The sequence below is a fragment of the Salmo salar genome, chromosome ssa04 (assembly GCF_905237065.1).
Source record: "Salmo salar chromosome ssa04, Ssal_v3.1, whole genome shotgun sequence".
Taxonomy (NCBI): Eukaryota; Metazoa; Chordata; class Actinopteri; order Salmoniformes; family Salmonidae; genus Salmo; species Salmo salar.
Window position 1 is genome coordinate 13,176,291 of NC_059445.1, and position 25,707 is coordinate 13,201,997.

General features: G+C 45.1%; 1 protein-coding gene and 1 pseudogene across 5 annotated transcripts in view; both read right to left on the reverse strand.

The window, feature by feature from the left end:
* Window positions 1-15,299, reverse strand: part of LOC106610290 (protein FAM13A) — an 83,775-nt gene extending 68,476 nt beyond the window's left edge. For all 5 annotated transcript variants that reach the window (XM_045716529.1, XM_045716532.1, XM_045716530.1 and 2 more), the window contains exons 1-3: window positions 14,993-15,299; window positions 6,540-6,750; window positions 2,707-2,916 (exon numbers count right to left, since the gene is read on the reverse strand). In XM_045716529.1, coding sequence (XP_045572485.1) covers window positions 2,707-2,916; window positions 6,540-6,750; window positions 14,993-15,019 — 448 coding nt within the window. In that variant the 5' untranslated portion in view covers window positions 15,020-15,299. The remainder of the gene's footprint in view (window positions 1-2,706; window positions 2,917-6,539; window positions 6,751-14,992) is intronic.
* Window positions 15,300-15,590: 291 nt separating this feature from the next.
* Window positions 15,591-25,707, reverse strand: part of LOC106602340 (ovochymase-2-like) — a 33,843-nt pseudogene continuing 23,726 nt past the window's right edge.

Below are 25,707 nucleotides of genomic sequence, written 5' to 3' on the forward strand. Positions count from 1 at the left end.
ACGAACTACAAAAATCTCTAAAACTGTATTATTGACTGTATGTTTGTTTTACTCCATGTGTAACTCTGTGTTGTTGTATGTGTCAAACGGCTTGCTTTATCTTGGCCAGGTCGCAATTGTAAATGAGAACTTGTTCTCAACTTGCCTACCTGGTTAAATAAAGGTGAAATAAAATAAATAAATAAAATACAATTGTAAATAAGAATTTGTTCTAAACTGACTTGCCTAGTTAAATAAAAGGTTAAGTAAAACATTACAATGAAAATGCAGTGAAAACATGATGATGCCAGTCAGGATTCATATTGGGGTCAGGGGTCAGAGGTGGATACAGGGACATACCTACTGGTCTTGAGTAAGGCGTGCGTCTATGTCGTGTGTGTGTGTGTGTGTGTGTGTGTGTACACAGCAGGAGGGCATCAGGAGCTCTGAGAGCACTCACAGCTGTTGCATGTCTGGTGAGGTGAAGTTCAGAGGTGTGTGTGTGTATTTGTGTGTGTGTGTGTACTCTCCCTTGCGTGCATGCGAGTGTGTGTGTGTGTGTGTGTGGGGAGAGGTGAAGTGGGATCAGATGGAGACGTCAGCCCTTCACTCTGCCAAGACCGCCCAGACACAGGCTTGTTCCTGGGTATTATACGACCATAGAGTTACTCAGTTGATCCACTGTCATTTTCTACCACACAACAAAACAGACTGACCCTAATCTCAGACTAGTGACCGCTATCACTAACGCGTCTCTATTGGAGTCTATGATAGTGACCTCTTCGCATATTTCCCTTCATTTCTCCAATGTAAGACATATCATCAATAACCAGGTAAACAATATCAAAGAATTTCAGCCTGACAAAGAGAGGAAAGACTGACATCGGCTTGAGGCTTAACAGTGAATATTGACCAACCCTAACCCTAAACTGAATATTCACAATAGAATTCATCACAATCCAGAATATTGTAATCTGCTTTATCGTTGCCATGGCAGTCACGCAGCAGAAAAGTCCCTCATGTGGCAAATCTGTCACATGCGGTCGCGTTGAACATTGCAATCTGCTAATGGGTGACTTTACCTGCCAGGGCAGTAAAATGTCAGCCAAACCACACTGGGTTTCCTGGCACCCATGATGCATCATCTGTGGCCATTCCAACAACACACACACACAACACACAGAGAGCGGGAACATTCAGATCCCCGTCCACCTCTCTGGGGGGGAATAAAATAGATCTGTGTGTCCGGTCCACATTTTTTCCCCTTTCTGTTGTATCTATCATTCTATCATTCCGATGAGGATGCATCTATTGGCCAATTCCTCTACCCATCTATTCATCTTTTTGTCATGCCCATCCATCCATCCATCCCTCACTTCTTTATCCCCTCCCTCAGTTTAACACTTTTCTGTACCTTTGGCACGGGGACTTGAACCAATCATATCGAGTCATTTTTCTCGCCAATCCAAGTCCTGCTTCTTCATTGACTTTTACCCAGCCAGGCCCACACTCTCTTAATGCATCGTCTGGCACCAAGCCATGACAAATATTCCTATTCATCCAAAACGTTTATAATATACACTCTCTGTCATCTCTGACAACCACAAGTCACTTTTAAACAAAACACAGGCCATGCCCCAAATGGCACCCTATTCCATATATAGTGCACTACTTTTGACCAGAGCAATTTGACCAAAACAGTTTACATCAAAATGAGTGCACTACATAGGGAATAGGGTGCTATTTGGAACTGTGACGAGATTCCCTTCCCTTTCCATCATCCAGATTGAACTAGATCATCATGGAGGTGAGTTAAGACCAGAGTTAGGCCAGTACAGTCTGTGATGGGCATGGGACTGGCTTGACCTTATATGGACTCATATTGTACACTGTAAGGACTGAGGAGTCCGTGAAGGACTCTGAGCTGAAGCCAATGCATCCCCTGCCTCTCTGCCTCTCCACTGCCTGAGTCAGCGAATGTCTGTCTGTCTGTCTGTCTGTCTGTCTGTCTGTCTGTCTGTCTGTCTGTCTGTCTGTCTGTCTGTCTGTCTGTCTGTCTGTCTGTCTGTCTGTCTGTCTGTCTGTCTGTCCGTCCCGTGGCCCAGACACTTCTGCTGTATTAAAGGTAAACTCCTGTCTCCTGTACAGTGTAAGGGCCAGCCAGTGACCCATGCAGACATCTAAACATAGCCTGTTTTGAGCGAATCAGAAGTCAGAACCGTGACCTAGATACGTAGAACACTGGCGAAGAGCTGCAGGATTTATAGGTGGGATTGGGAAACGGTTTAGGGCGAGTGCCAACTGGTATTCTTAGCTGTAGAATGTTCTGATAGTATCTCTGCAGAAGAACGGTAACACGGATTACACTGGTGTGGTATGTAGTATCTGGTAACGAAATGGAAGCACCGCTTGAGCATGATTATGCTGCTTAATGATAATGACCACGTATCATTACCGTCCATTTGTGACCTCGACACCATGGTTAAGGGAATGATCACTGATGTGATAATGGGAATGGGATACAGTCTATGGTATGATAGTCATATGACTAGAGAAGTGAGCTATCACAATTCTAATGTTGTGAATGGAGACAGTCATGGTCAGTCTGTTGACAGACTAGGATCAAATCGATCATCATTATCTGACAATTATTCCCCAAAGGACAAGTTCCTTCACAGTTTATAGACACACACACATTGTATTATTCCAAACAGGAACATTTCTCACCCTGGTGCTGCTGTATAAGGGCAGGCTGTACGGTGGAGTCTACCAGGCCTTCTGGCAGGTCCCTGAGGTACTGTTTGAACAAGCTGGCCACTGTACACACATCCGCCTCAACCAGGAAGTCCACGTCCTCACCGTTCTCCAGCCGCAGTTTCAGCCCCTCCACCGCCCGTACGTTACCGTTGACCCTGAACAGACCCTCATGATGAAGAGCTGGGGATGGAGAGAGAAGATTAAGGGAGAGAGAGGGGCGAGGTGATGGAGGGATGTGGAGGATGGGAAATGATGGCAGGTGGAGAGAGGGGTAGAGAAGCACAGTGAAAGGGGATAGAGAGGGGGATGACGAGGGACAGGGATGGCGAGAGTAAGGTAAAAGAGGGGGAACGTGGAAGGAATAGAAAAGAAGATGCAAACAGATAGAACGCATGAGGAGATAAGATGGAGAGGTTGGGGGAGTAACCAGACAAAGGAGAGGTTGGGGGAGTAACCAGACAAAGGAGAGGTTGGGGGAGTAACCAGACAAAGGAGAGGTTGGGGGAGTAACCAGACAAAGGAGAGGTTGGGGGAGTAACCAGACAAAGGAGAGGTTGGGGGAGTAACCAGACAAAGGAGAGGTTGGGGGAGTAACCAGATAAAGGAGAGGTTGGGGGAGTAACCAGACAAAGGAGAGGTTGGGGGAGTAACCAGACAAAGGAGAGGTTGGGGGAGTAACCAGACAAAGGAGAGGTTGGGGGAGTAACCAGACAAAGGAGAGGTTGGGGGAGTAACCAGATAAAGGAGAGGTTGGGGGAGTAACCAGACAAAGGAGAGGTTGGGGGAGTAACCAGACAAAGGAGAGGTTGGGGGAGTAACCAGACAAAGGAGAGGTTGGGGGAGTAACCAGACAAAGGAGAGGTTGGGGGAGTAACCAGACAAAGGAGAGGTTGGGGGAGTAACCAGATAAAGGAGAGGTTGGGGGAGTAACCAGACAAAGGAGAGGTTGGGGGAGTAACCAGACAAAGGAGAGGTTGGGGGAGTAACCAGACAAAGGAGAGGTTGGGGGAGTACCCAGACAAAGGAGAGGTTGGGGGAGTAACCAGACAAAGGAGAGGTTGGGGGAGTAACCAGATAAAGGAGAGGTTGGGGGAGTAACCAGACAAAGGAGAGGTTGGGGGAGTAACCAGACAAAGGAGAGGTTGGGGGAGTAACCAGACAAAGGAGAGGTTGGGGGAGTAACCAGACAAAGGAGAGGTTGGGGGAGTAACCAGACAAAGGAGAGGTTGGGGGAGTAACCAGACAAAGGAGAGGTTGGGGGAGTAACCAGACAAAGGAGAGGTTGGGGGAGTAACCAGACAAAGGAGAGGTTGGGGGAGTAACCAGACAAAGGAGAGGTTGGGGGAGTAACCAGACAAAGGAGAGGTTGGGGGAGTAACCAGACAAAGGAGAGGTTGGGGGAGTAACCAGACAAAGGAGAGGGTGGGGAGGAGAACAAGAAGAGAGGGACAGTCAATCTCTTCTACTGATGGCAGAATGCTTGTTTTATGTTTCTTATACACCTACTTAAGACATTACTCTACCCCAGGGCTCTCCAACCCTGTTCCTGGAGAGCTACCCTCCTGTAGGTTAACTCCAACCCTGTTCCTGGAGAGCTACCCTCCTGTAGGTTAACTCCAAACCTGTTCCTGGAGGGCTATCCACCTGTAGGTTAACTCCAACCCTGTTCCTGGAGTGATGCCCTCCTGTAGGTTAACTCCAAACCTGTTCCTGGAGAGCTATCCACCTGTAGGTTAACTCCAACCCTGTTCCTGGAGTGATGCCCTCCTGTAGGTTAACTCCAAACCTGTTCCTGGAGAGCTATCCACCTGTAGGTTATCACTCCAACCCCAGTTGTAACTAACCTGATTCAGTTTATCAACCAGGTAATTATTAGAATCAGGTGCACAGTGTGCACACTATATCCAGTAACCTAACACACTGTACTACTCCCAGACATTGACAGGGAGTGGAACCTTTCATGTTCAACTTGGAGAGTCTCTCTGGATCACTGAGCATTGCTGCACACACACGGGTGACAAAGGGTCAAGTTGATGCGTGACAATAATGAATGCATTCATTTGGTGGGTGCTTATATTTGTCCTATTTCACAAATGTACAAGTGTGTTTTATATGCATGTGCAAATTAGAAATGACTTTTTGCATATCCCAGGTCCCCCTGAGACACCCTCGGAGAGGGGGGGGGTCACAGCTAGGGTAAACCGTTATCAACGGTGACCCTGGAGCAAGTAGTGTTAAGCGCCTTGCTCCTCACATCAATAGATTTTTCACCTTGTCGGCGCTAGGATTTGAACTAGTGACCTTTCGGTTACTGGGCCAATGCGGTAACCGCGAGGCTACCTGCCGCTGCAGCTGTGTGAGTCATACTTTATCAACTTGGACAGCAGTTTCTGGGATTACACGGCATAAAGTGTTGCTCTGCTGTTGTTGTGAACAGTCTACAGGGCCACATGCAGTTGTCTAACGTTGCAGACAGAAATGCCATGACGTGATTCCTTATTCTACATGTCAGAAAGGCATTTTTGCTGTACATACTGCAGCGTATTTCTTTCTGAACGTTCCAAAACGTTGCACATCCTACTGAATGCTACCAGACAAGTGGGCTGCAATGGCAACACTGCAGAGAACAAATCATTTAAACCAGAGATTGAAATGTAATTAAGAAACGCTCGTTACAGGCACATTTACTATTACCTAACTAAAACTGTAAAATAAAAAATAAAAAAATAAACAAAAACAGTTAAAAAAAAACAATACCCTCTGTCTTTGTCCACATGGCATTTTCTCCTGTCTCCCTCCTATTTCCTAGTCACAACGATGAGTGACCTGAATAGTCTGATTATTCAACCACACCCACAAATAAAGAACTATGTGCAAGGCCCAATGTATGATGTGGGTTTGTTGAGTTTGCGAGAGGACGTCACGTGGTCAGGAAGAGGACATCCTACTGCTGTATCATAGAACTACACTGACCTCTAGTGGGGAAACAAGGGAATTACTACTAGAAGGGCTAAATAGACCATTTGATAGCAAGATGAGAGTACAGAACAAAACCACAAGGATAAACTTATCCTGGTATGGAGCTTGTATTTGTATTTATACCAATCGAATGACACGTTTGCAAATCATAACAGTAACACATGTGATGTCAAGGAGTGTAAAGTGGTTTTACACAACACAAAGCCTACAGTTGGCAGTCTAATAAGTAATGACATGGTCTTTTCATAATAGAAACATAAATAAAAAATGATGTGTTATAAAATGATTATCTATAAGAGTCTTGTGGCAAAGGTATAGTGGAGGTTAAAATGTAACACATGATTTTGCATTGAGATGACTTATACAAAGCGTAACTAGCCAGTGAACACAGTGACTTTGGACTGAGGGCTAACACTGTCATTGTTAACCTTGTGTTGTCTTGACAGCAATCAGGCGGGTTATTGACTCAATGACAGAGAAAGATAGCTGTGGTCATAGATACAGTATAAAGCAGAGTTCTATATCTATGGATGTGGCTATCACAGTAGCAGCTATCACACCCGTCTATTGACAGTGGATTTGAAGTTGATCAAATCTAGGAAATCATGTCAGAAAAAAACTGATCGCATGAAATTGTTTGTTAATAATAACAAGTTAGTCTCGCTAACAAAATCTAGCCATCCCTACAACTCCTTCAGAACCAAAGTGGATGCACAATGACCATTAGAAAATGACTGTGTATTGAAACATTAAAGACCTCCCTATCCCCGCATCCGCTCTCATCCGCTCTCATCCCCCCTTGAACCCCAACATCCTCAGCTCACCATGTTCTCGGAGGAACTCTACCATTCTCCGCACCACCAGGGGCACGCCATCCTTCACGAGGCCCAGCTCCCTGAGCTCCAGCAGGGACACGCCGAACAGCCTACCGCCCCTGGCCTCCACTCCTCGAGGTCCCCTGGAGGTCCCCCTCAGCATGGGCAACTGGACCATCTTCTTCATGTCTTGCTTGATCTGCACCGCAGCCTTGTTGTGCTGGAGATAGGAACACAGCAGAGAGCAGCAGTCAGCAACGGGTACTACTGGTACTGTGGGCACTGCCATGTCCGGCACCTCCATAGGGGCTGGGGATGCCCTCTTCTGCCTTGGAACGGGCACAGAGTCAGTTAGTGTGTGGAAGGGATGGAGGGACCCTTTGGAAAGGGCCACACACACACAAGCCGACACACAGAGAAGTTGGGAGAGGGGAGAGAGTTAGTGTTGGGAGAAGAGAAGGGAAAGGGGAGGGGTTTGGGCTGTGTACCGGTTGCTACGACAAGGCTTTGGTTACCATGCACACCTGTGGCTGAGGGGAGGGGTGAAGGCTGAGGCGAACAGTGAGTGAGAAGAGAGCTGGCATGCACACACAAACACACACACACACACTGAAGTGGACTGCAAGCTGGGCTTGACAGCTTGGGATATATTGATAGAAAGGAAAGAGGCTGGAAATTCATCTGTTGTCAAGTGTCTGTTGACTTTCTACATTATACATGTAGAGCTTGCATTAAGTCATAAGGTAAACCATAGAAACATAATTCATTCTGTGGGGTTCTATGGGGTAAACACTCCCTGACTTAAAGGCGTTATTTTCCTGTGTTTTATACAGTGCCTTCAGAAAGTATTCATACCCCTTGACCTCCATTTTTAATTCAGGCTGTAACAAAACACAATGTGGAATATATCAAGGGGTGTGAATACTTTCTGAAGGCACTATATGTACTATGTTGTGCACACGTTCCTTAAAAAATACTTAATCTATGAATGAATTAGTTGTGTACACATTTTAAAACAGTTTAGGGAACTATAATGTCAATATAAATGGAACTGAAACTCAAGCATGCAAGAGATAGTAATGACAGGTACATGTTGTTATCTGTGGCTATACAGTGGCTATACAGTGGCTATACAGTGCAAGTTAGTGAGACAAAAACTCATTTTCATTTTCTAAATACCCATGTTAACCCATCATCCTCTGAGTGCAAACGATGTAAGCTTCTCGTACTAGAGTTGGCCTGGCACACACACACACACACACACACACACACCTGTTACTGTGAGATAGATTAGGCCTTGTGTATACAGAGTGTATGTGTGTGTGTGTGTGTGTGTGTGTGTGTGTGTGTGTGTGTGTGTGTGTGTGTGTGTGTGTGTGTGTGTGTGTGTGTGTGTGTGTGCGTGTGTGTGCATGTGTACGTGTGTGTGTGTGTGTGTGTTTGCGTGCGTGCGTGCGTGCGTGCGTGTGTGTGCATGTGTACGTACGTGTGTATTTGCATCAGCTGTTGGCTATCTACTATGACCCACTAAACTTGCCACCTGTTCTAACTCACACTCACCGCACACCCTCACACACACTCCTTTCACAGGACCAGATTACTGATACTAACGTGTAAACTCTTAGTCTAACTCTTAAACTAACTCAGTGTGACATTAGTAATTACATGTAATTACAGTAACACATTTGTTGAGTGACATCAAGGTCCAACAGCATCACAACAGAGGAGCTACTACTTCTCTGTTCTACACAGGATCAGAGTAGGGCTTTGTTTCACACACTGGCTGGGCACAGCATCAAACTGAGCATGTGACATCCAGTCACCCTAGAGTGCACCACTTCAAAAGAGACAGAACAGAGAGAGAGAGAGAGAGAGAGAAAGAGGAGAGCAAGAGAGAGAGTGCGAGAGAGAGAGAGAGAGAGAGAGGCCTTACTATATCACACGGGAGGCCCTGTATGACACAATGGGATCATTGTATTATGTAGTTATTAACTAGTAGTCAAGTGCCTTCACAAGAAGCATAACTCACTTAAAACATTCTTTATGAACCTGTTAATCTAGATAAGAAATAATATTTATTACCCGTTCTATCTGGACACTTTTCATTTCTACTTAATGTGATTAAATGAGTCTATGCATGCACACAACACAGCAGCAAGCACTGATGAACAAAATGACAATACCACCACACCCTCCAGGCAAAAGCCATCACTACTCTGTATTAAAGAAAAGGGAAGCACTATTACACTGATCTCCGCATATCCCCAATCCATTCAACACTAGACTGGTCCCAGATCTGTTTGTGCTATCTTGTCAACTCATATGGTCAATGTCTGGGACCGGGCTAATTCAACACAACCATCCCACTCTAAGGCCTGATGTCACTTTTGGATTTAACCATTCGTCTTCCACTGATTCAAACATATGTCTATAATCTCTTCCTGGCTATTTGGGACCCGTCTCCCAGATGGTGCTCAGAGGGTTAAGGAGAGGGGAGCTGGACCATGGCAGATGCCATAGCATTAGGACCCCATGTACACACACGCACACACACACACACACACACACACACACACACACACACACACACACACACACACACACACACACACACACACACACACACACACGCACACGCACAGCTCTAAGGGTTCACAGGTTTATTAGAGCAAGGTGATAGCAGATAGGAGGACTGTCTAATAACTATGTCTCCCAGTTTGACATTTTAATAATGAAGTTACACTTAATAATGAAGTCATCTTGACTGTGTGATTACACCTCACCTAGTGATGCTTTCTGAGGGAGTAGGAATGTATTACGGGATTATTCTGTAATTGGCTACATATTTTGACGTTCTTGTCACTTACAAGGGAGGGTGAACATTTTGGGGAATCAACTTAATTAATTCGAAATGAACACAGAGATTTTATATGAGCTGTTTTATAAAGTGAATAATGTAATAGTTATGCATTAGAAACAATAAAAGATTAAAGGATTTTCATTCAACATTAAACTGCTAGACTGTGTACATATCATTGCCAATTTCATCAACGTCTACAGGGAAACATTAGCAAAGCTAAGGTTTGTTCTATAGAGCAGCGGTTCCCAAACTGTGTAGCGAGGGCAGGGGTGACGCGGTCCCCCCCCACAAAAAAAAACATGGAAATGCAATTTATTTTGTTTTTTTTAAAGGAACTCAGTGCGGTTTTAAATTTACACTTGAAAGTTGTAATAGTAGAATGCACAAAGTGCAATTTGTAAATGGGGTAGTGCATCATCACTTCCTCTTGTCATGTCAGTCACTGCAGACCTTAGAGTCCTGTTTATAAATGTCCAGATCAACTAGCACGTCAGCTAACGTTTTTTTATTTAGGTTTTTTAGTCTACAGATTTTATTGTAATTTCTTTGTCACTCAAATATCACATGAATACTCATTAGACATGGAAAAACGTATAGAATTGCAAGAAAAGGAGCTATAAAACGGCAACATTTTATTTGCACCCCATTAACAAAATGTGTAGAATTGCAGGACATAGGCTTTAAACCTGTAAAATTCTCTCCACCACCAAGAGGAGTGTGAACAGTTTGTGTCATGAACAGTGCTTGTACCCATAGAAATAGACGTGGCGCATGCTGGCTGTTCCCCAATGCTGCAAGGGGAGCCCCGAGTGAAAAAGTTTGGGAACCTCTGGTATAGAGGATTAAATAGTCAGAGTTGGAATATCTCCAGTATGTCTCCAGTACGTCTCCAGTATGTCTCGACTCACGTCGGTAGTCATGAAGTGCTTTGAAAGGCTGGTCAGGGCTCACATCAACACCATCATCCCAGAAACCCTAGTGTCTCCAGTACATCTCCAGTATGTCTCCAGTATGTCTCCAGTACATCTCCAGTATGTCTCCAGTACATATCCAGTACATCTCCAGTATGTCTCCAGTATGTCTCCAGTATGTCTCCAGTATGTCTCCAGTATATCTCTATACGTTGGTTCATTTCAGTAGTGCTCCTGTGCAGGTGTTTAAGAGCTGAGCCTGTCTGAGCTACTCTGCCTGTCAGTGACACAAGCCATTGCAAGCAGATGTCCCCTAGATCTGCACACACACACGCACACGCACACATGCACACACATGAACACACACTGGTGACTCACTGAGACAGAGACCTAGAGTAAGGGATAAGTGTACTACTCACTCAGCTTATAAAGTGGCACAATCAAATACAACTCTTTAACCTCTCTCCCCCCTTCTCTGTCCCTCTCTCCCTCCCTCTCTCCCTATATCTCTCTTTTCCTCCCTCTCTATCCCCTTCTCTCTCTGTCCCTCTCTCTCCCTTTCTCTCTCTCTCTCTCTCTCTCTCTCTCTCTCTCTCTCTCTCTCTCTCTCAATTCAAGGGGCTTTATTGGCACGGGAAACATATGTTTACATTGCCAAAGCAAGTGAAATGGATAAATAAAAGTGAAATAAACAATAACAATTTTACAGTAAATATTACACACAAGTTCCAAAAGAATAAAGACATTTCAAATGTCATATTACGTCTATATACCATGTTGTAACAATATGCAAATAGTTAAAGTACAAATGGGAAAATAAATAAACATAAATATGGGTTGTATTTACAATGGTGATTGTTCTTCACTGGTTGCCCTTTTCTTGTGGCAACAGGTCACAAATCTTGCTGCTGTGATTGCACACTGTGGTATTTCACCCAATAGATATGAGAGTTTATCAAAATTGTTTTCTAATTCTTTGTGTGTCTGTGTAATCTGGGCGAAATAAACTAGGCAAAAAAAAAAACGTCCTCTCACTATCAACTGCGTTTATTTTCAGCAAACTTAACATGTGTAAATATTTGTATGAACATAACAAGATTCAACAACTGAGACATAAACTGAACAAGTTCCACAGACATGTGACTAACAGAAATGGAACAATGTGTCCCTGAACAAAGGGGGGGTCAAAAGTAACAGTCAGTATCTGGTGTGGCCACCAGCTGCATTAAGTACTGCAGTGCATCTCCTACTCATGGACTGCACCAGATTTGCTAGTTCTTGCTGTGACATGTCACCCCACTCTTCCACCAAGGCACCTGCAAGTTCCCGGACATTTCTGCGGGGAATGGCCCTAGCCCTCACCCTCCGATCCAACAGGTCCCAGACATGCTCAATGGGATTGTGATCCGGGCTCTTCGCTGGCCATGGCAGAACACTGACATTCCTGTCTTGCAGGAAATCACGCACAGAACGAGCAGTATTGCTGGTGGCATTGTCATGCTGGAGGGTCATGTCAGGATGAGCCTGCAGGAAGGGTACCACATGAGGGAGGAGGATGTCTTCCCTGCAACGTACAGCGTTGAGATTGCCTGCAATGACAACAAGCTCAGTCAGATGATGCTGTAACACACCGCCCCAGACCATGACGGACCCTCCATCTCGATCTCGCTCCAGAGTACAGGCCTCGGTGTAACGCTCATTATTTAGACGATTAACACGAACCCGACCATCACCCCTGGTGAGACAAAACCATGACTCGTCAGTGAATAGCACTTTTTGCCAGTCCTGTCCGGTCCAGCGATGGTGGGTTTGTGCCCATAGGCGACGTTGTTGCCGGTGATGTCTGGTGAGGACCTGCCTTACAACAGGCCTACAAGCCCTCAGTCCAGCCTCTCTCAGTCTATTGCGGACAGTTTGAGCACTGATGGAGGGATTGTGCGTTCCTGGTGTAACTCGGGCAGTTGTTGTTGCCATCCTGTACCTGTCCCCCAGGTGTGATCTTCGGAAGTACCGATCCTGTGCAGGTGTTGTTACACGTGGTCTGCCACTGCAAGGACGATCAGCTGTCCATCCTGTCTCCCTGTAGCACTGTCTTAGGCGTCTCACAGTACGGACATTGCAATTTATTGCCCTGGCCACATCTGCAGTCCTCATGCCTCCTTGCAGCATGCCTAAGGCACGTTCACGCAGATGAGCAGGGACCCTAGGCATCTTTCTTTTGGTGTTTTTCAGAGTCAGTAGAAAGGCCTCTTTAGTGTCCTACATTTTCATAACTGTGACCTTAATTGCCTACCGTCTGTAAGCTGTTTGTGTCTTAACGACTGTTCCACAGGTGCATGTTCATGAATTGTTTATGGTTCATTGAACAAGCATGGGAAACAGTGTTTAAACCCTTTGCAATGAAGATCTGTGAAGTTATTTGGATTTTTACGAATTATCTTTGAAAGACAGGGTCCTGAAAAATGGACGTTTCTTTTTTTTGCTGAGTTTATGTGTCTCTAATATGGTCATACATTTGGCAGCTCCGTTTCCAACTCATTTTGTGGGCATTGAGCACATAGCCTGTCTTCTCTTGAGAGCCAGGTCTGCCTACGGTGACCTTTCTCAATAGCAAGGCTATGTTCACTGAGTCTGTACATAGTCAAAGCTTTCCTTCATTTTGGGTCAGTCTCAGTGGTCAACTATTCTGCCACTGTGTACTCTCTGTTTAGGGCCAAATAGCATTCTAGTTTGCTCTGTTTTTTTTGTTAATTCTTTCCAATGTGTCAAGTAATTATCTTTTTGTTTTCTCATGATTTGGTTGGGTCTAATTGTGTTGCTGTCCTGGGGCTCTGTGTGGTCTGTTTATGTTTGTTAACAGAGCCCCAGGACCAGCTTGCTTAGGGGACTCTTCTCCAGGTTCATCTCTCTGTAGGTGATGGCTTTGTTATGGAAGGTTTGGGAATCACTTCCTGTTAGGTGGGTGTAGAATTTAACGCCTCTCTCTCACACACACCAACTTTACTTACTTATCAGTGTAATGCTTTTAATGATTCTTGCCTACTACTATAATCTTTCAACTACATACCTTGTAGTCCATACACATGAAAGGAAATGCATGCTAATACCTAATGGCCTCTAGCTTGCTACTCTATTGTTGACTAGACCATTATATTGTGATTAGCCCTTTTAACCCCTTATCCCCTCTCCTCCCCTCCCACCAGAAGACCAGAGGGACATTATCGCACTACTGCTACAACCTCTTGACGCTGTAAAAGAATGGCTTCCTATAAACACCTGGAGGGCCGTGACAGTACAGATGAAGGATGATAATTTGATCACCTGCAGGAAATTTAAAACATGTAGTGCATTTGAGGTTTTAAAAGGCTTCTGAAGTTTGTAATTTCCACCCCGAAATTTCAGACTTGATTTGAAAAATGTATCAACCTCTACAAAAATGTCCATGAATTATAATCCACATAATAATTGACATTTCCTGTTGCTGCAGGATTATTTTCCTGCTGTAGCAAACTGGCTCAAATTAAGATCCTACATTTGTAGCAACTGTTGAGTGTTGAAGAGAGTAGTCCATACACTCTTCAACTACTTGTGAACACTTGAGAAAGCATACTTCTTTTAAAGTCCACCATTACTCCTAAGTGTCTAGATGGGATGCGAGAGCCTATTCTCATTTCCGTAGCTTTTTGCGAATACATAAATTGCATGGTGATTTTAGACCACACAGAAGTTTGGCTGCCTCCTTAACTGACTCACAGAGGGGGATAGCATGCCCTAGCATGCTTCCACTTCTTCCCTCCCCCTCTTTGTCTCTCCCAATGTGGGTGACCGTAGGAGCAACTGGTATGGCAGCACCACAGGAAAAACAGTCCTAGCAGTAACAACAGCTGCTCAACTACAAGTCTGTAGTGGTGACTAGCTTGTATCACAGACTTCATACGATGGGTAGTTGTTGTCCTTATAAGGAAAGTAATCCTGAGACTATTGAGGGAATGGACTAGGGTTTACTCATAACATTCCTCAAATGTTCCTAGTGCAAAATATATATTTTTTTAGGAGTTTGTCATAATGGCTTTCATTACAGACTCCCATTTAAAAACTGAGTTACTGGATCATTGCTAAGGAACATAGACTCAGGTAGAGTTAGTTAGCATAAAGGTGTCCCTGTTCTGGTCATGCTGCCATGATGCCATCTCTACTGGGTTTATGTGTTGTAGCCCATTAGGGAAGTCTGACTCAGAATTACGTGATGTCGAGTAAGAGTTACCAAGGAGAGAAAAAAGCTTGGTCTAACTACTGAACACATAGTGCTAGAAAACGTACTTCACTGTCAGTAAACACATCTTGTCCCTGTTACTCTGATGTGTGTTTGTGTTCAGTAACCTAAATAAAGTTATTTTGAAGGTGGAGGGAGATGTAGAGAGAGAGAGGAAAGTGTTTCAGTGCCAGGAAGAAACAGACTGCAGAACTGTGACAGCTAGAAGACATTTTAAAAAGACTCCCTCTGTGCCCAGACCGATGTAAAAGCCAACTCTCGCTGTCACACACACACACACACAAGAGTGTGTTGCCTATGGCTGAGTGAACTGTAAGAGTGTTCCGTTATACATCCATAAAGCCCTTTGCCACCGAGATAGAAGCCCCTGTGCCTGCCAGCCGGGTCGGCTGAGGAAAAAGGCTTTGTAGCTACTTACACAGATGGTGAGCGCTCCTGCCCCCATTCTCTCAGGGAAATGCCTGCAGTCTGCAGAAAAGAAGGATGAAGAAAAATGACTATCCTCCCTCCTTCTCCTCCCTTCTTCTCCCTCTCTTCACTCTTGTCCCGGATAAACACCGCCTAAACCTTGCCCAAAGCTGGCAAACCCTTTCACCCAGACTAGTGCCATCCAAAAGTCCCCAATCAACAGCAAAAATAATCCAAGGTAGAGTGAGGAACAATGGGTAAAGACTCCAGTCTACACAAGAGATTCCTGGTTTTACAACCCCCTGTTCTGAATCACAGATTAGTGGCTGGCTGTCTCCTCCTGGGATGAAATCTGAGCCCCGCGCTCTCATTGGCTGAGGGAATGGGTCATGTGACTAAAGGAATATCATTTTGAAGAGTCTGCCTGTAGGATTTGGCTGAGTCAGAAGGGAGAATGGATAACAGTATACTAAGGCTGGGGAGGAAAGGGGGATTTGGAGGTAAAGCTGTGTTTGAAGTTAAACATCCTACATCCACACAAAGAGGATTTTATAAGCCTTGTAAGGTAATATGTAGAATCACATTAGTGTTCCAGAAGTGGGAAAATATGCAAAATAAGGATTTTATTCAAAGGTCCAGAATGGAAGCAATTGCAACATGAAACATGATCACATTACTTACAATATTTCTACATGGTGAGAATAGGAGTTTGATATACAGACATTATGCAAAAAGTATTCACTCAATCATCTGTACTGGTATACACAGTATAATCCTAATGTCCATAAGGTACTATGGTGCTGCAGTGTATTATACCTCCCTACTGGAGCGGCAGGTAGCCTGGCGGCTAAGAGCGTTGGGCCAGGTTTGAAACCCTGAGCCGACTAGGTGAAATACTGTATCAGCCGATGTGCCCATGAGCAAGGCACTTAACCCTAATTGCTCATTTAAGTCACACTGGGTAAGAGCATCTGCTAAATGACTAAAATATATTATGAAACCTCTTGGGGCCTGCAGTGTATAAATACTGTAGGGTTAAACCTTTATGAGTGTAGAAGGTAGGATCAAGCTGCCCTAACAGGATCAGATCATTCCCCACCTACCTAATAGATCGTGTTATGCGTCAGGTTAAACTGATCTGATCATAGCCCTGTGGTTAGGTTCCAATTCCAACCCACACTATCCAACCTGACAAAAGAGTTCTGAGATGAGTAATTATAATCTGATCCTAGATCTGTGGTTAGGTAGCAACTCCTACCGTCTAAATCAACATCCCCCAACAGTTCTGAGATCAGTGATTTCGCCTTAGTTTAGCGACTTCTCATAGATGAACCTCTTCCTGTTATCATCAATCCAGTTGTTGAAGGAGGACACTCTGGTGAACACAGAGGGTTTCTTGTCCTTGATACATTCGAAGGCGCCGAAGCTGACGATGCCGTGGACCTCCCAAGGGTCTGAGGCTGAGGGTTGGCAGGCGAAGGGGGCACCTGAGTCACCCTGCAGAGGAGGAGAGGAGAGAGGATGAGGAGAGGAGCGAGGGATGAGGAGAAAGGAGCGTGACCATTTTAATGTAATTATAGATGACAACTAAAATATTAAGAGGATTGAACAGCAACTGTCCCAAAAGACTTGGATTACTTTTATCGACATAGTCTTGCAAAGAACATAATCGCTAGTGAGTTATTTTCAGACATTAATTCACATCATAGGATATGAAGCACACGTACTCAACGTACTCAGGGTACTTATGCTATACGGTAACAAACTACTTTACAGAGGGAAAGAACAACACAGAGTAGCACAAGAGCTGCTGGGTAAAATGCATAGCAGCACGTGGCGGTCAAAGACTCACACTGCTGTCATTCATATGGACCTCATTATGACACACAACTATGTAGTTCCCATGCTCTTTGTCCTCTGTCCCACCACAACAACAAACTAATTAAACCATTATCAAGGCTGACTGATCACAAACAAACGCTATGTGCTGGGTTACATAATGCATTCCAATCAGGAGAAACCACTGGACTGTATTATCCTTGTGTAATATAATTACAAGCCACTTGGTCTCGGTAGAAGCCAAGGTGATACAACCAGCCTACCCCACATAACCTACCGTTACCTACCCCAAAACTAAGCACTAAAGATGGTTAGTTGGGTTGAACAACCAGGCTTTCTCCCAACCCCTCCTAGCGCAAAACGAGCCACTCTTTGGGTAATAGGTTGTACCACCAGGCTCTCTCCGTTCCTCCCCTTGCCCAAAACGAGGCACTGCAGCTGGGTAGGGGGTCCGTAGTCTACCTGGCAGGCTGACTTGAGCTCGTCTGGAGACTCGTATCCGGCACAGATCATGGAGGGTCTCAGGGTGTCCCACCAGTAGGCTGGCTTACTGCAAGTGGCGAAGGGGACGATAGGCAGGGCTGCCTGGTTCAACTTCTCCGATACAACAGGGAAGAGGCTACCTGGAGAGAGAGATGGGAGGAAGGGGGAGGGCCGGCGTGTTAGGGGAGTGGCTAGATAGGCATGCCTATGTAATGTTCCCATGCAAATGTCTACAATGACCATTACAACTGCTGTCTAATTCAACATGATCACATGGTCGCCATGCTAGCTAGCTTCTTAGCTTGCAAGCCTCGCTATCCTCATTGAACCCGTCGTGAATAGCCTTAACATATCACTCCTCCTTGTATCGCTATACATGACTGATCAATAATGGATATCCAGTATGTCTACTAGCTATGTTATAGTCCTATACTAGAGTAATCGCTGAGAGTCAATGGGAGCTCAGATAGATACAACAGAACAGAAGATGTTAAAGTCAGATATAGCATTGTATGTTTGTGTCGCTGCCTTGTTACTGTGTGAGAGGTTGAGTGCTCTCTGTCTCTCTCTCTCTGGGGTCATCTGCTGCAATGCTGAGTTGATTCAGACTCTATACGTGGTGTCAATACTGTGCTGAGTTGATTCAGACTCTATACGTGGTGTCAGTGCTGTGCTGAGTTGATTCAGACTCTATACGTGGTGTCAATACCGTGCTGAGTTGATTCAGACTCTATACGTGGTGTCAATGCTGTGCTGAGTTGATTCAGACTCTATACGTGGTGTCAGTGCTGTGCTGAGTTGATTCAGACTCTATACGTGGTGTCAATACCGTGCTGAGTTGATTCAGACTCTATACGTGGTGTCAATGCTGTGCTGAGTTGATTCAGACTCTATACGTGGTGTCAATGCCGTGCTGAGTTGATTCAGACTCTATACGTGGTGTCAATGCTGTGCTGAGTTGATTCAGACTCTATACGTGGTGTCAATACCGTGCTGAGTTGATTCAGACTCTATACGTGGTGTCAATGCTGTGCTGAGTTGATTCAGACTCTATACGTGGTGTCAATGCTGTGCTGAGTTGATTCAGACTCTATACGTGGTGTCAATACCGTGCTGAGTTGATTCAGACTCCATACGTGGTGTCAATACCGTGCTGAGTTGATTCAGACTCCATACGTGGTGTCAATACCGTGCTGAGTTGATTCAGACTCTATACGCGGTGTCAATACCGTGCTGAGTTGATTCAGACTCTATACGTGGTGTCAATACTGTGCTGAGTTGATTCAGACTCTATACGTGGTGACAATACTGTGCTGAGTTGATTCAGACTATACATGGTTTCAATGCTGTGCTGAGTTGATTCAGACTCTATATGTGGTGTCAATACTGTGCTGAGTTGATTCAGACTCTATATGTGGTGTCAGTGCTGTGCTGAGTTGATTCAGACTCTATATGTGGTGTCAGTGCTGTGCCACCTGGCCTCATGAGAACTTTATCAGCCCTGAAAAGAACATGACCCAGCCAGCCAGCCAACACCAGGCTTTGCGTTAATATTGTAGCCTGCTTATAATCCCTCCTAGGAGAGGAAAGCCCTGTTAATGTCAATCAAGTGTCAAGTAGAGTGGGGCTGGGTGAGATGGGCGGAGCTATCACTGTCAGTTTGAGGAGAGGTTCTTTGGGACTGATGTTGTTATAGCATCATAAAATAGTTAAAAGTTTAGTCTCAGCAGAGGTAGCTGTTGCTATGCAATATGTGCCGTGTTGTTAAAGGTGTATTTAAATGGTGTATTTTCAAATGTGTATTTGAAGTGGTGTGTCATGTATCTCAATTGCAAGGGTGTGTGTCTGTGTGTGTGCACCTACGAGTGTGCCCATTGATAAACTACAATTCCTAAAAACCATAAAAAAACATACCTTTCCCGAGCGCCGGCAGACACACGGGACTAATCTCCCTGGTCATGTTGACTGCAGAGCTCAAATGCACCAGGGCGATGTCGATAGTGATGTCCGTCTTGTACTGCTCGTACACGAAGCCCTTGTGCCTGATGATGCCGTCCACCTGGAGTCAAAGAAATCGAATCAAATTAAACTTTATTCAAAAAAAAGAAAAAAACGCATCCTGCTTTACAGTAAAACAATAAAAATTAAGGAGATAAAAAAACACTCAATGACAATACAGAAAGAGTGACATCATATTACAAGTTATACTTAGATATTACATGCTTAGATATTACCCAGAGGCCTGGATGGGGTTGGGAGAGAGAAGGGATTTTTAGTTAGAAAGTTAAAGTGAGTTTCTATTATTACTTGTTACTCACATTTTGGGATTGGATAGAATAATGTGTTAATGTGAAGTTTGTGTGTGTGTGTGTGTGTGTGTGGTTTACACCATGAAGCAGTGAGCGGCCGTCAGGACCCATTCCTTGTGGATCAGGGAGCCTCCACAGCCATGCATGTAGGGGATGGGATTGAACAGAGTGGCCTGAAGAGAGAGAGATTCATCAACATACATGATTACACGCACACACACAAACATGTAGGCACTAGTTGCAAATAAGTCCTGCACATACACGCTAGTGCACACACACACACTTACCTGCATGGAGACTTGCCAGGGCCAGGAGTGGGGCACAGCCTCTACCCCGTTGACCACTCTCAAGGTGGCACTACTGGGGGGTACAGCAGGGCTGCCACACGTCTCAGGCCAGCCTATAGGAAGAAGAGAGACAGGTCAATATACAGTTAATAAAAATGTACTCATGAAAGTCTTTTCAAAGTGTCAGTCAGTGGGTAATGTCACCTTGCTGTTGGAAAGGGATAGCCACTTATAACTGAAGTCTGGTTGAGCTGGCAAGGCTCCAATTGATGTACCTAGAGACAATGCCTCTGAAGTAAAAATAGCAGTTGTCCAGATGAACTTCCCATGAGAAGGTAGAAGTTGGCCATTTTTATTTAATTTAATCTTTCTTTTGACAGGGAGTCATGCAGAGACCAAGGTCACTTTTACAGATGAGCCCTGTATACACATCAATACACATATCAATATTCACATCAATACACGAAAAGCAAAACACAATCATAGAAAAACACATTCTCAGTAAAATGGTCCTCAATCTGCATTTGGCACAGATCTAAGGTCAGATATTTTTATTCCCCCTAATGGTTCATGTTAGGATTTGTGTCAGGGTAATCTGATCCTCGATCTGTGGTTAAACAGTGGTTGTACTTACTGATAGTGATGTTGTCCCATGGGTTAGCGGGAGGGGGAGGCAGAGTGGGGAACACGTTGGGATCAGTGGTCCAGTAACCACGGAAACCCTTCTCGACATTGACTTTGTTGCTGAGGAAACGGACCACAGCCGTGTTGCCGACGACAGTAACCTCAGGGGGCGGGGCAAAGCCACAGAAGCGATCTGCACAGGTAACAAATCACAAATAAGAAAAGTATTATCGAAGTAATGTAGATTTATCACGTGTACTGTACTTAGTTACATTGATCAAAGTAATGCACCCTTGAAAAGATTACAATTTGTAACTTGAATCCACAGCAGTTTGCAGAAATCCAACAAAATATCCTCTAGGAATTCTATTTCAATGGCGTCGCTATAGTGTTATCGCTATGGTACCAACCTTGTGAGGTCAACCCTGCTCCACTGTAGATCTCCACGTAGTCCACACACTGTCCCAGCTGGTTCACGGCCTGCACCTCAAAATGGGTGAAGACAGTGTGGATGTTCTTAGCTGAGGGGATGGAGGTACACACAGCCTGGTCTAGGTAGTTGTTAGGCCAGTTAGGAGAGGTGACTTCTCCCTGCTCACTGCTGAAGACACCTCCACATGAAGCTGTAGGGGGAAGTGGGAGAGAGGAGGGTGGGGAGAGTCTGTGTGTAAAGACTTTGTGTAAATCCATAAGAATGTTAGGCTTAGTGGTGAAACTGAAGGTGCGCCTAAGCAATGATCTGAAGTCAGATATGTATTCCGCCATGGCCCATATGGTGAATGTTCACATTAGGAGGGTTGATAAAGGTGCTGATCCGAGAACTGTGCTTAGAGGCTTCTTCCACAAGGAACGTCTGTCCATTCACCCAGCGCCACTCACCCAGGCTGGGGTCCACAGCCTTCCAGGAGGCCCTGAAGCCAAGGGGTCCACTCACCCTGGCTTGGGTCCACAGCCTTCCAGGAGGCCCTGAAGCCCAGCTCCACTCACCCTGGCTGGGGTCCACAGTCTTCCAGGAGGCCCTGAAGCCGGTGTCCACCACCTTGTTGTTGGAGGTGAAATAGAGGCTCAGTCTATCACCGATACTCACTAGGTCCTGAGGGGGAATGTGACTGCAGTAGGTACCTGCAAAGGAGACATAAGGAGGTTATAAGGTGACATACTGAGGTTATAAGGTGACGTGGTGAGGTTATAAAGATACATTAAGGGGTCATAAGGAGGCATGCAGGGCATCACTTAATTGGTCTCCTCTCCTTCATATGTACTGACAGGATAGATAGAGAGAAGCAAGATCTTTCTTTCTTCTGATACGAGACAAATCAAGGGTTTCAAAGGCTAATCAAACATTGCTGGCTGAATCTTTTTGTGCAAACAGTCTCCTGGGCCTTAATCTACAACTGTCATTATGATAACGACAGTAATCTGTCTACTGTGATTAATGATATTCAACTACCCTATTATCAAGTCCATCAATATGTGTCCTGGCTGACAAAGCATATCAGTTGTTGAAGAGACAAGAGCATTCTCTGTTACAGCTTTCTTGTCAGTGTTTCATCTTGCCTTCCAGTCAGTTGTACGGCTGCCAAAGCAAACAACTTGACTCTGACATGTCATTTACTCTTAATCATATTGGAAAGTAATGACATTGACGTGTTTGAGGTGAGACACAATAAAGCACACAGTAATCTCATTTATCAGACACATGAGACCCCGCAAATTAATCGTCAGACAGGGTGTGTGTGTGCTCACGCAAGCCACATACATACGCACACACCCCATATCACCTACCCCCCCTCCTCCCTCCCACACACACCAAAGACCCTTACATACGGCTGTACTACCTAGGTTGGCTAAGCTGTCGTTAATGGTGACCTTGTCATTGAGACACAGCTGGGTGTCCTCCAGGGAGAAGTTGTGGAAGTGCAGGTGGACCAGTTTACCATCGGGCACCTTGATGTGCCACTGGCAGTGGGCACCGTTACTGTAGCTGCCCGGGTGCCCCATGCTGGACAACACGCCGCTCTCGCCAGTCATGTCCTTTGGCCCGCCGCAGCCAGATGCTACAAAGAGAGGAGGAAAGGGGATGGGGAGTAAGTTGAAGGGAGGACAGAAGGAGAGATGAGGAGGGAGAACAAGAAGGGACAAAGAGAGAAAGAGGGGGGTCGGAAAGAGAGGGAAAGAGAGAGAGAGAAAGGAGCTGAAAAAAAGATGTCACACCACTCCAAATCAACCAAAAAGCTTGATATTAGAAACCGATTTAGACCGGTTGGAACCAGTTCTCGAGTGGCGGAGCGGTCAAAGGCACTGTATCTCAGTGCTAGAGGTGTCACTACAGAGCCTGGTTCGATTCCAGGCTGTATCACAACCGGCCGTGATTGGGAGTCCCATAGGGTGGCGCACAATTGGCCAATCGTCGTCCGGGTTAGGGTTTGGCTGGGGTAGGATGTCATTGTAAATAAGAATTTGTTCTTAACTGACTTGCCTAGTTAAATAAAGGTTCAATAAAACAAACAACCTACTGTGCTGGTTGTTATGTCCCTGCGGATGACATTCTCCATCCAGGGGATGACATTCTCCATCCAGGGGATGACATTCTCCATCCAGGGGATGACATTCTCCATCCAGGGGATGACATTCTCCATCCAGGGGATGACATTCTCCATCCAGGGGATCCAGGGGATGACATAATCCATCCAGGGGATGACATTCTACATCCAGGGGATGACATTCTCCATCCAGGGGATCCAGGGGATGACATTCTCCATCCAGGGGATGACATTCTCCATCCAGGGGATGTAGGCCGAATCACGGGTGAACCCAGAGGGTTTCTTGTCCATGATGCAGCCGTTGGGACCAAAGCTGGTGATGCCGTGCACCTCCCAGGGACAGTTGGGAGAGTCCTGGTACACCAGGGGACCGGCCGAATCCCCCTGTGTCACATGACGAGGGTCAACAGCACTTCGTATTGATGACATCATCAACACAAACATGACATCATTAATCAAATAGTTTTTTTCTATCATGTTATCACTGCATAAGTCAATGGATAATTTTTTGCATTATACAGTATAATACTATGCGGGTATATATCCCACTTGAGTACCTGACAGACAGACTTGAGCTCGTCAGGCAAGGTGTAGCCCATGCAGATCATGGAGGTCTTGACCTGGAACCACCAGTAGTCCATCTTCTTACATGTGTTGAAGGGCACCACCGGCAGGGACACCTGGTTCAGGGTCTCAGCCACTTTGGCATTCATGGAATCACCTGCTTAAAAAAGATAGAACCGGTTCATTTATTGTTTGGTCCTCAGCTACTTTGGTATTCATGGAATCGCCTGATTAAAAATAAATGAGTTGCTCCAGTTAATTTATTGTTATCAACTGATAGTGCTTGACATTTATTTTAGCCTAATCCTTTTTAGAAGCTTTTTCATAGAAAACTAAGGCTGTGTTTCCACAGGCAGCCCAATTGCGATCTTTTTTTCACTAGTTGGTATCAGATCAGCTCTGAAAAAGATCTGATTTGAAAAGATCTGATGTGATTGGTCAAAAGACCAATTAGTGAACCCAAAAAAGATCAGAATTGGGCTGCCTGTGTGAACGCAGCCAAAGAAGTGTGCAAAGAGATCAAGGTTGAAATTCAGTGGATGTATTTTCAATTGTTAACCAACAGAGGGGGTGAAAGCACCGGAAGAACGAACCAGGTTTGGCAGTATGGAAATAGGAAAACTGGTCAAGGAATTAATTATGGTGGTTGGATGGATTGTTGTATTTTGTTGTAGCTTGTACGTGCTTGTATATATTTGTGGAAGGGAAGAGTCATATGTTTTTTTCTGATAGGATTGTGACCTAATTTTCCTATCTCGCTCTGACTGTATCCCACTTATCTGCACAATGCATATTGTAGCACCCTTAACCCAATCCCTAGCAACCTCGTCAAGAGATTTGGATCACTTTGCATAAGGTGTTGGGTTGATAGGCGCTGGTCTGGGCTACCCCTCCAATTGGCTCCAATATCATGGTGTCCTCCAATAGGAGTCACAATAAATAGCAGACATCACAAAACATCTCAAGCCCTGTCTAGTCTTCATCTCCACAGCCGGTGGCATAACACTGATTCTATCTGCACTACACAATGCCTGCATCCCAAATGGCACCATATTCCCTATGCAGTGTGCTACTTTTGACCAGGGTCCATAGGGCTCTATACAGGGAATAGGGAGGAATTTGGGACATATACAATTCCTCATATGAGACAAAAGAGGTCACAGCAAATCGTGGACGTCCCAAAGCCCCACAACCCCTCACCAGTCTCATCTCCCCATCCAGTGGCGTAACACTTCTTGCCCACCTCCAGGACCTCCTCCAGGGAGGGCAGGCAGGAGTAGGAGATCTGATCGCTGGGGGTCACTTCCCCACCCAGCCTGACGAGGGCGATGTCGAACTCCACCGTGGGCAACATAGGGTACTTGAAGCCCTCGTGGCGGTAGATGCCCGTCACGCCGAAGCAGCGCTCCGTGTCTTCTGTGAACGTCAGGTTGTGTTTACCCAGGCACATTTTCCAGCGCTGGAGCTCGTCAGCGTACCTGGAGAGAGTCACATATCATATATATCCTAATGTTTTGTACACTCATACAGACATCCTCCATAACACAACCACCTATAACTACATCATAGACATTTTAATATTTGACTTGGGGATATACCCTTTAAAGGATCTATTTCTATGTACAAAAGCAACCACCAACTGACAGAAAAACCTACAGTGTACAGAGTTTGCTGGCATTAGCAGCATACCATCAATTCCTATCTATCAGCATGGTTCTCTGTGACAGGGCAGAATTAACTCTGTGGGTCATTATACACAGTTGGAGACATTCATTGGACTAACAAGACCCAGCACCAGCCCTGTAACAAGCCTTAGATAAGGAACTAGGTAATGGTTGTGACAGACAGAGGCATAGGCGTCCCAAAGAACTGCCTGTCTGCATTAAGATAATAGGCTCCAGACACAGGGAGGAACATTTTCTCAACTTTCATGTTCTAAAAATACTTTTCTGTTTTGTTTACTTAACAAGACACAGAACAATATTACGTAATGTCAGCTCAGTGGTGTAAAGTATTTAAGCAAAAATACTTTCACATCCCAAGTACTACTTAAGTAGTTTTTTGGGGTAGCTGTAC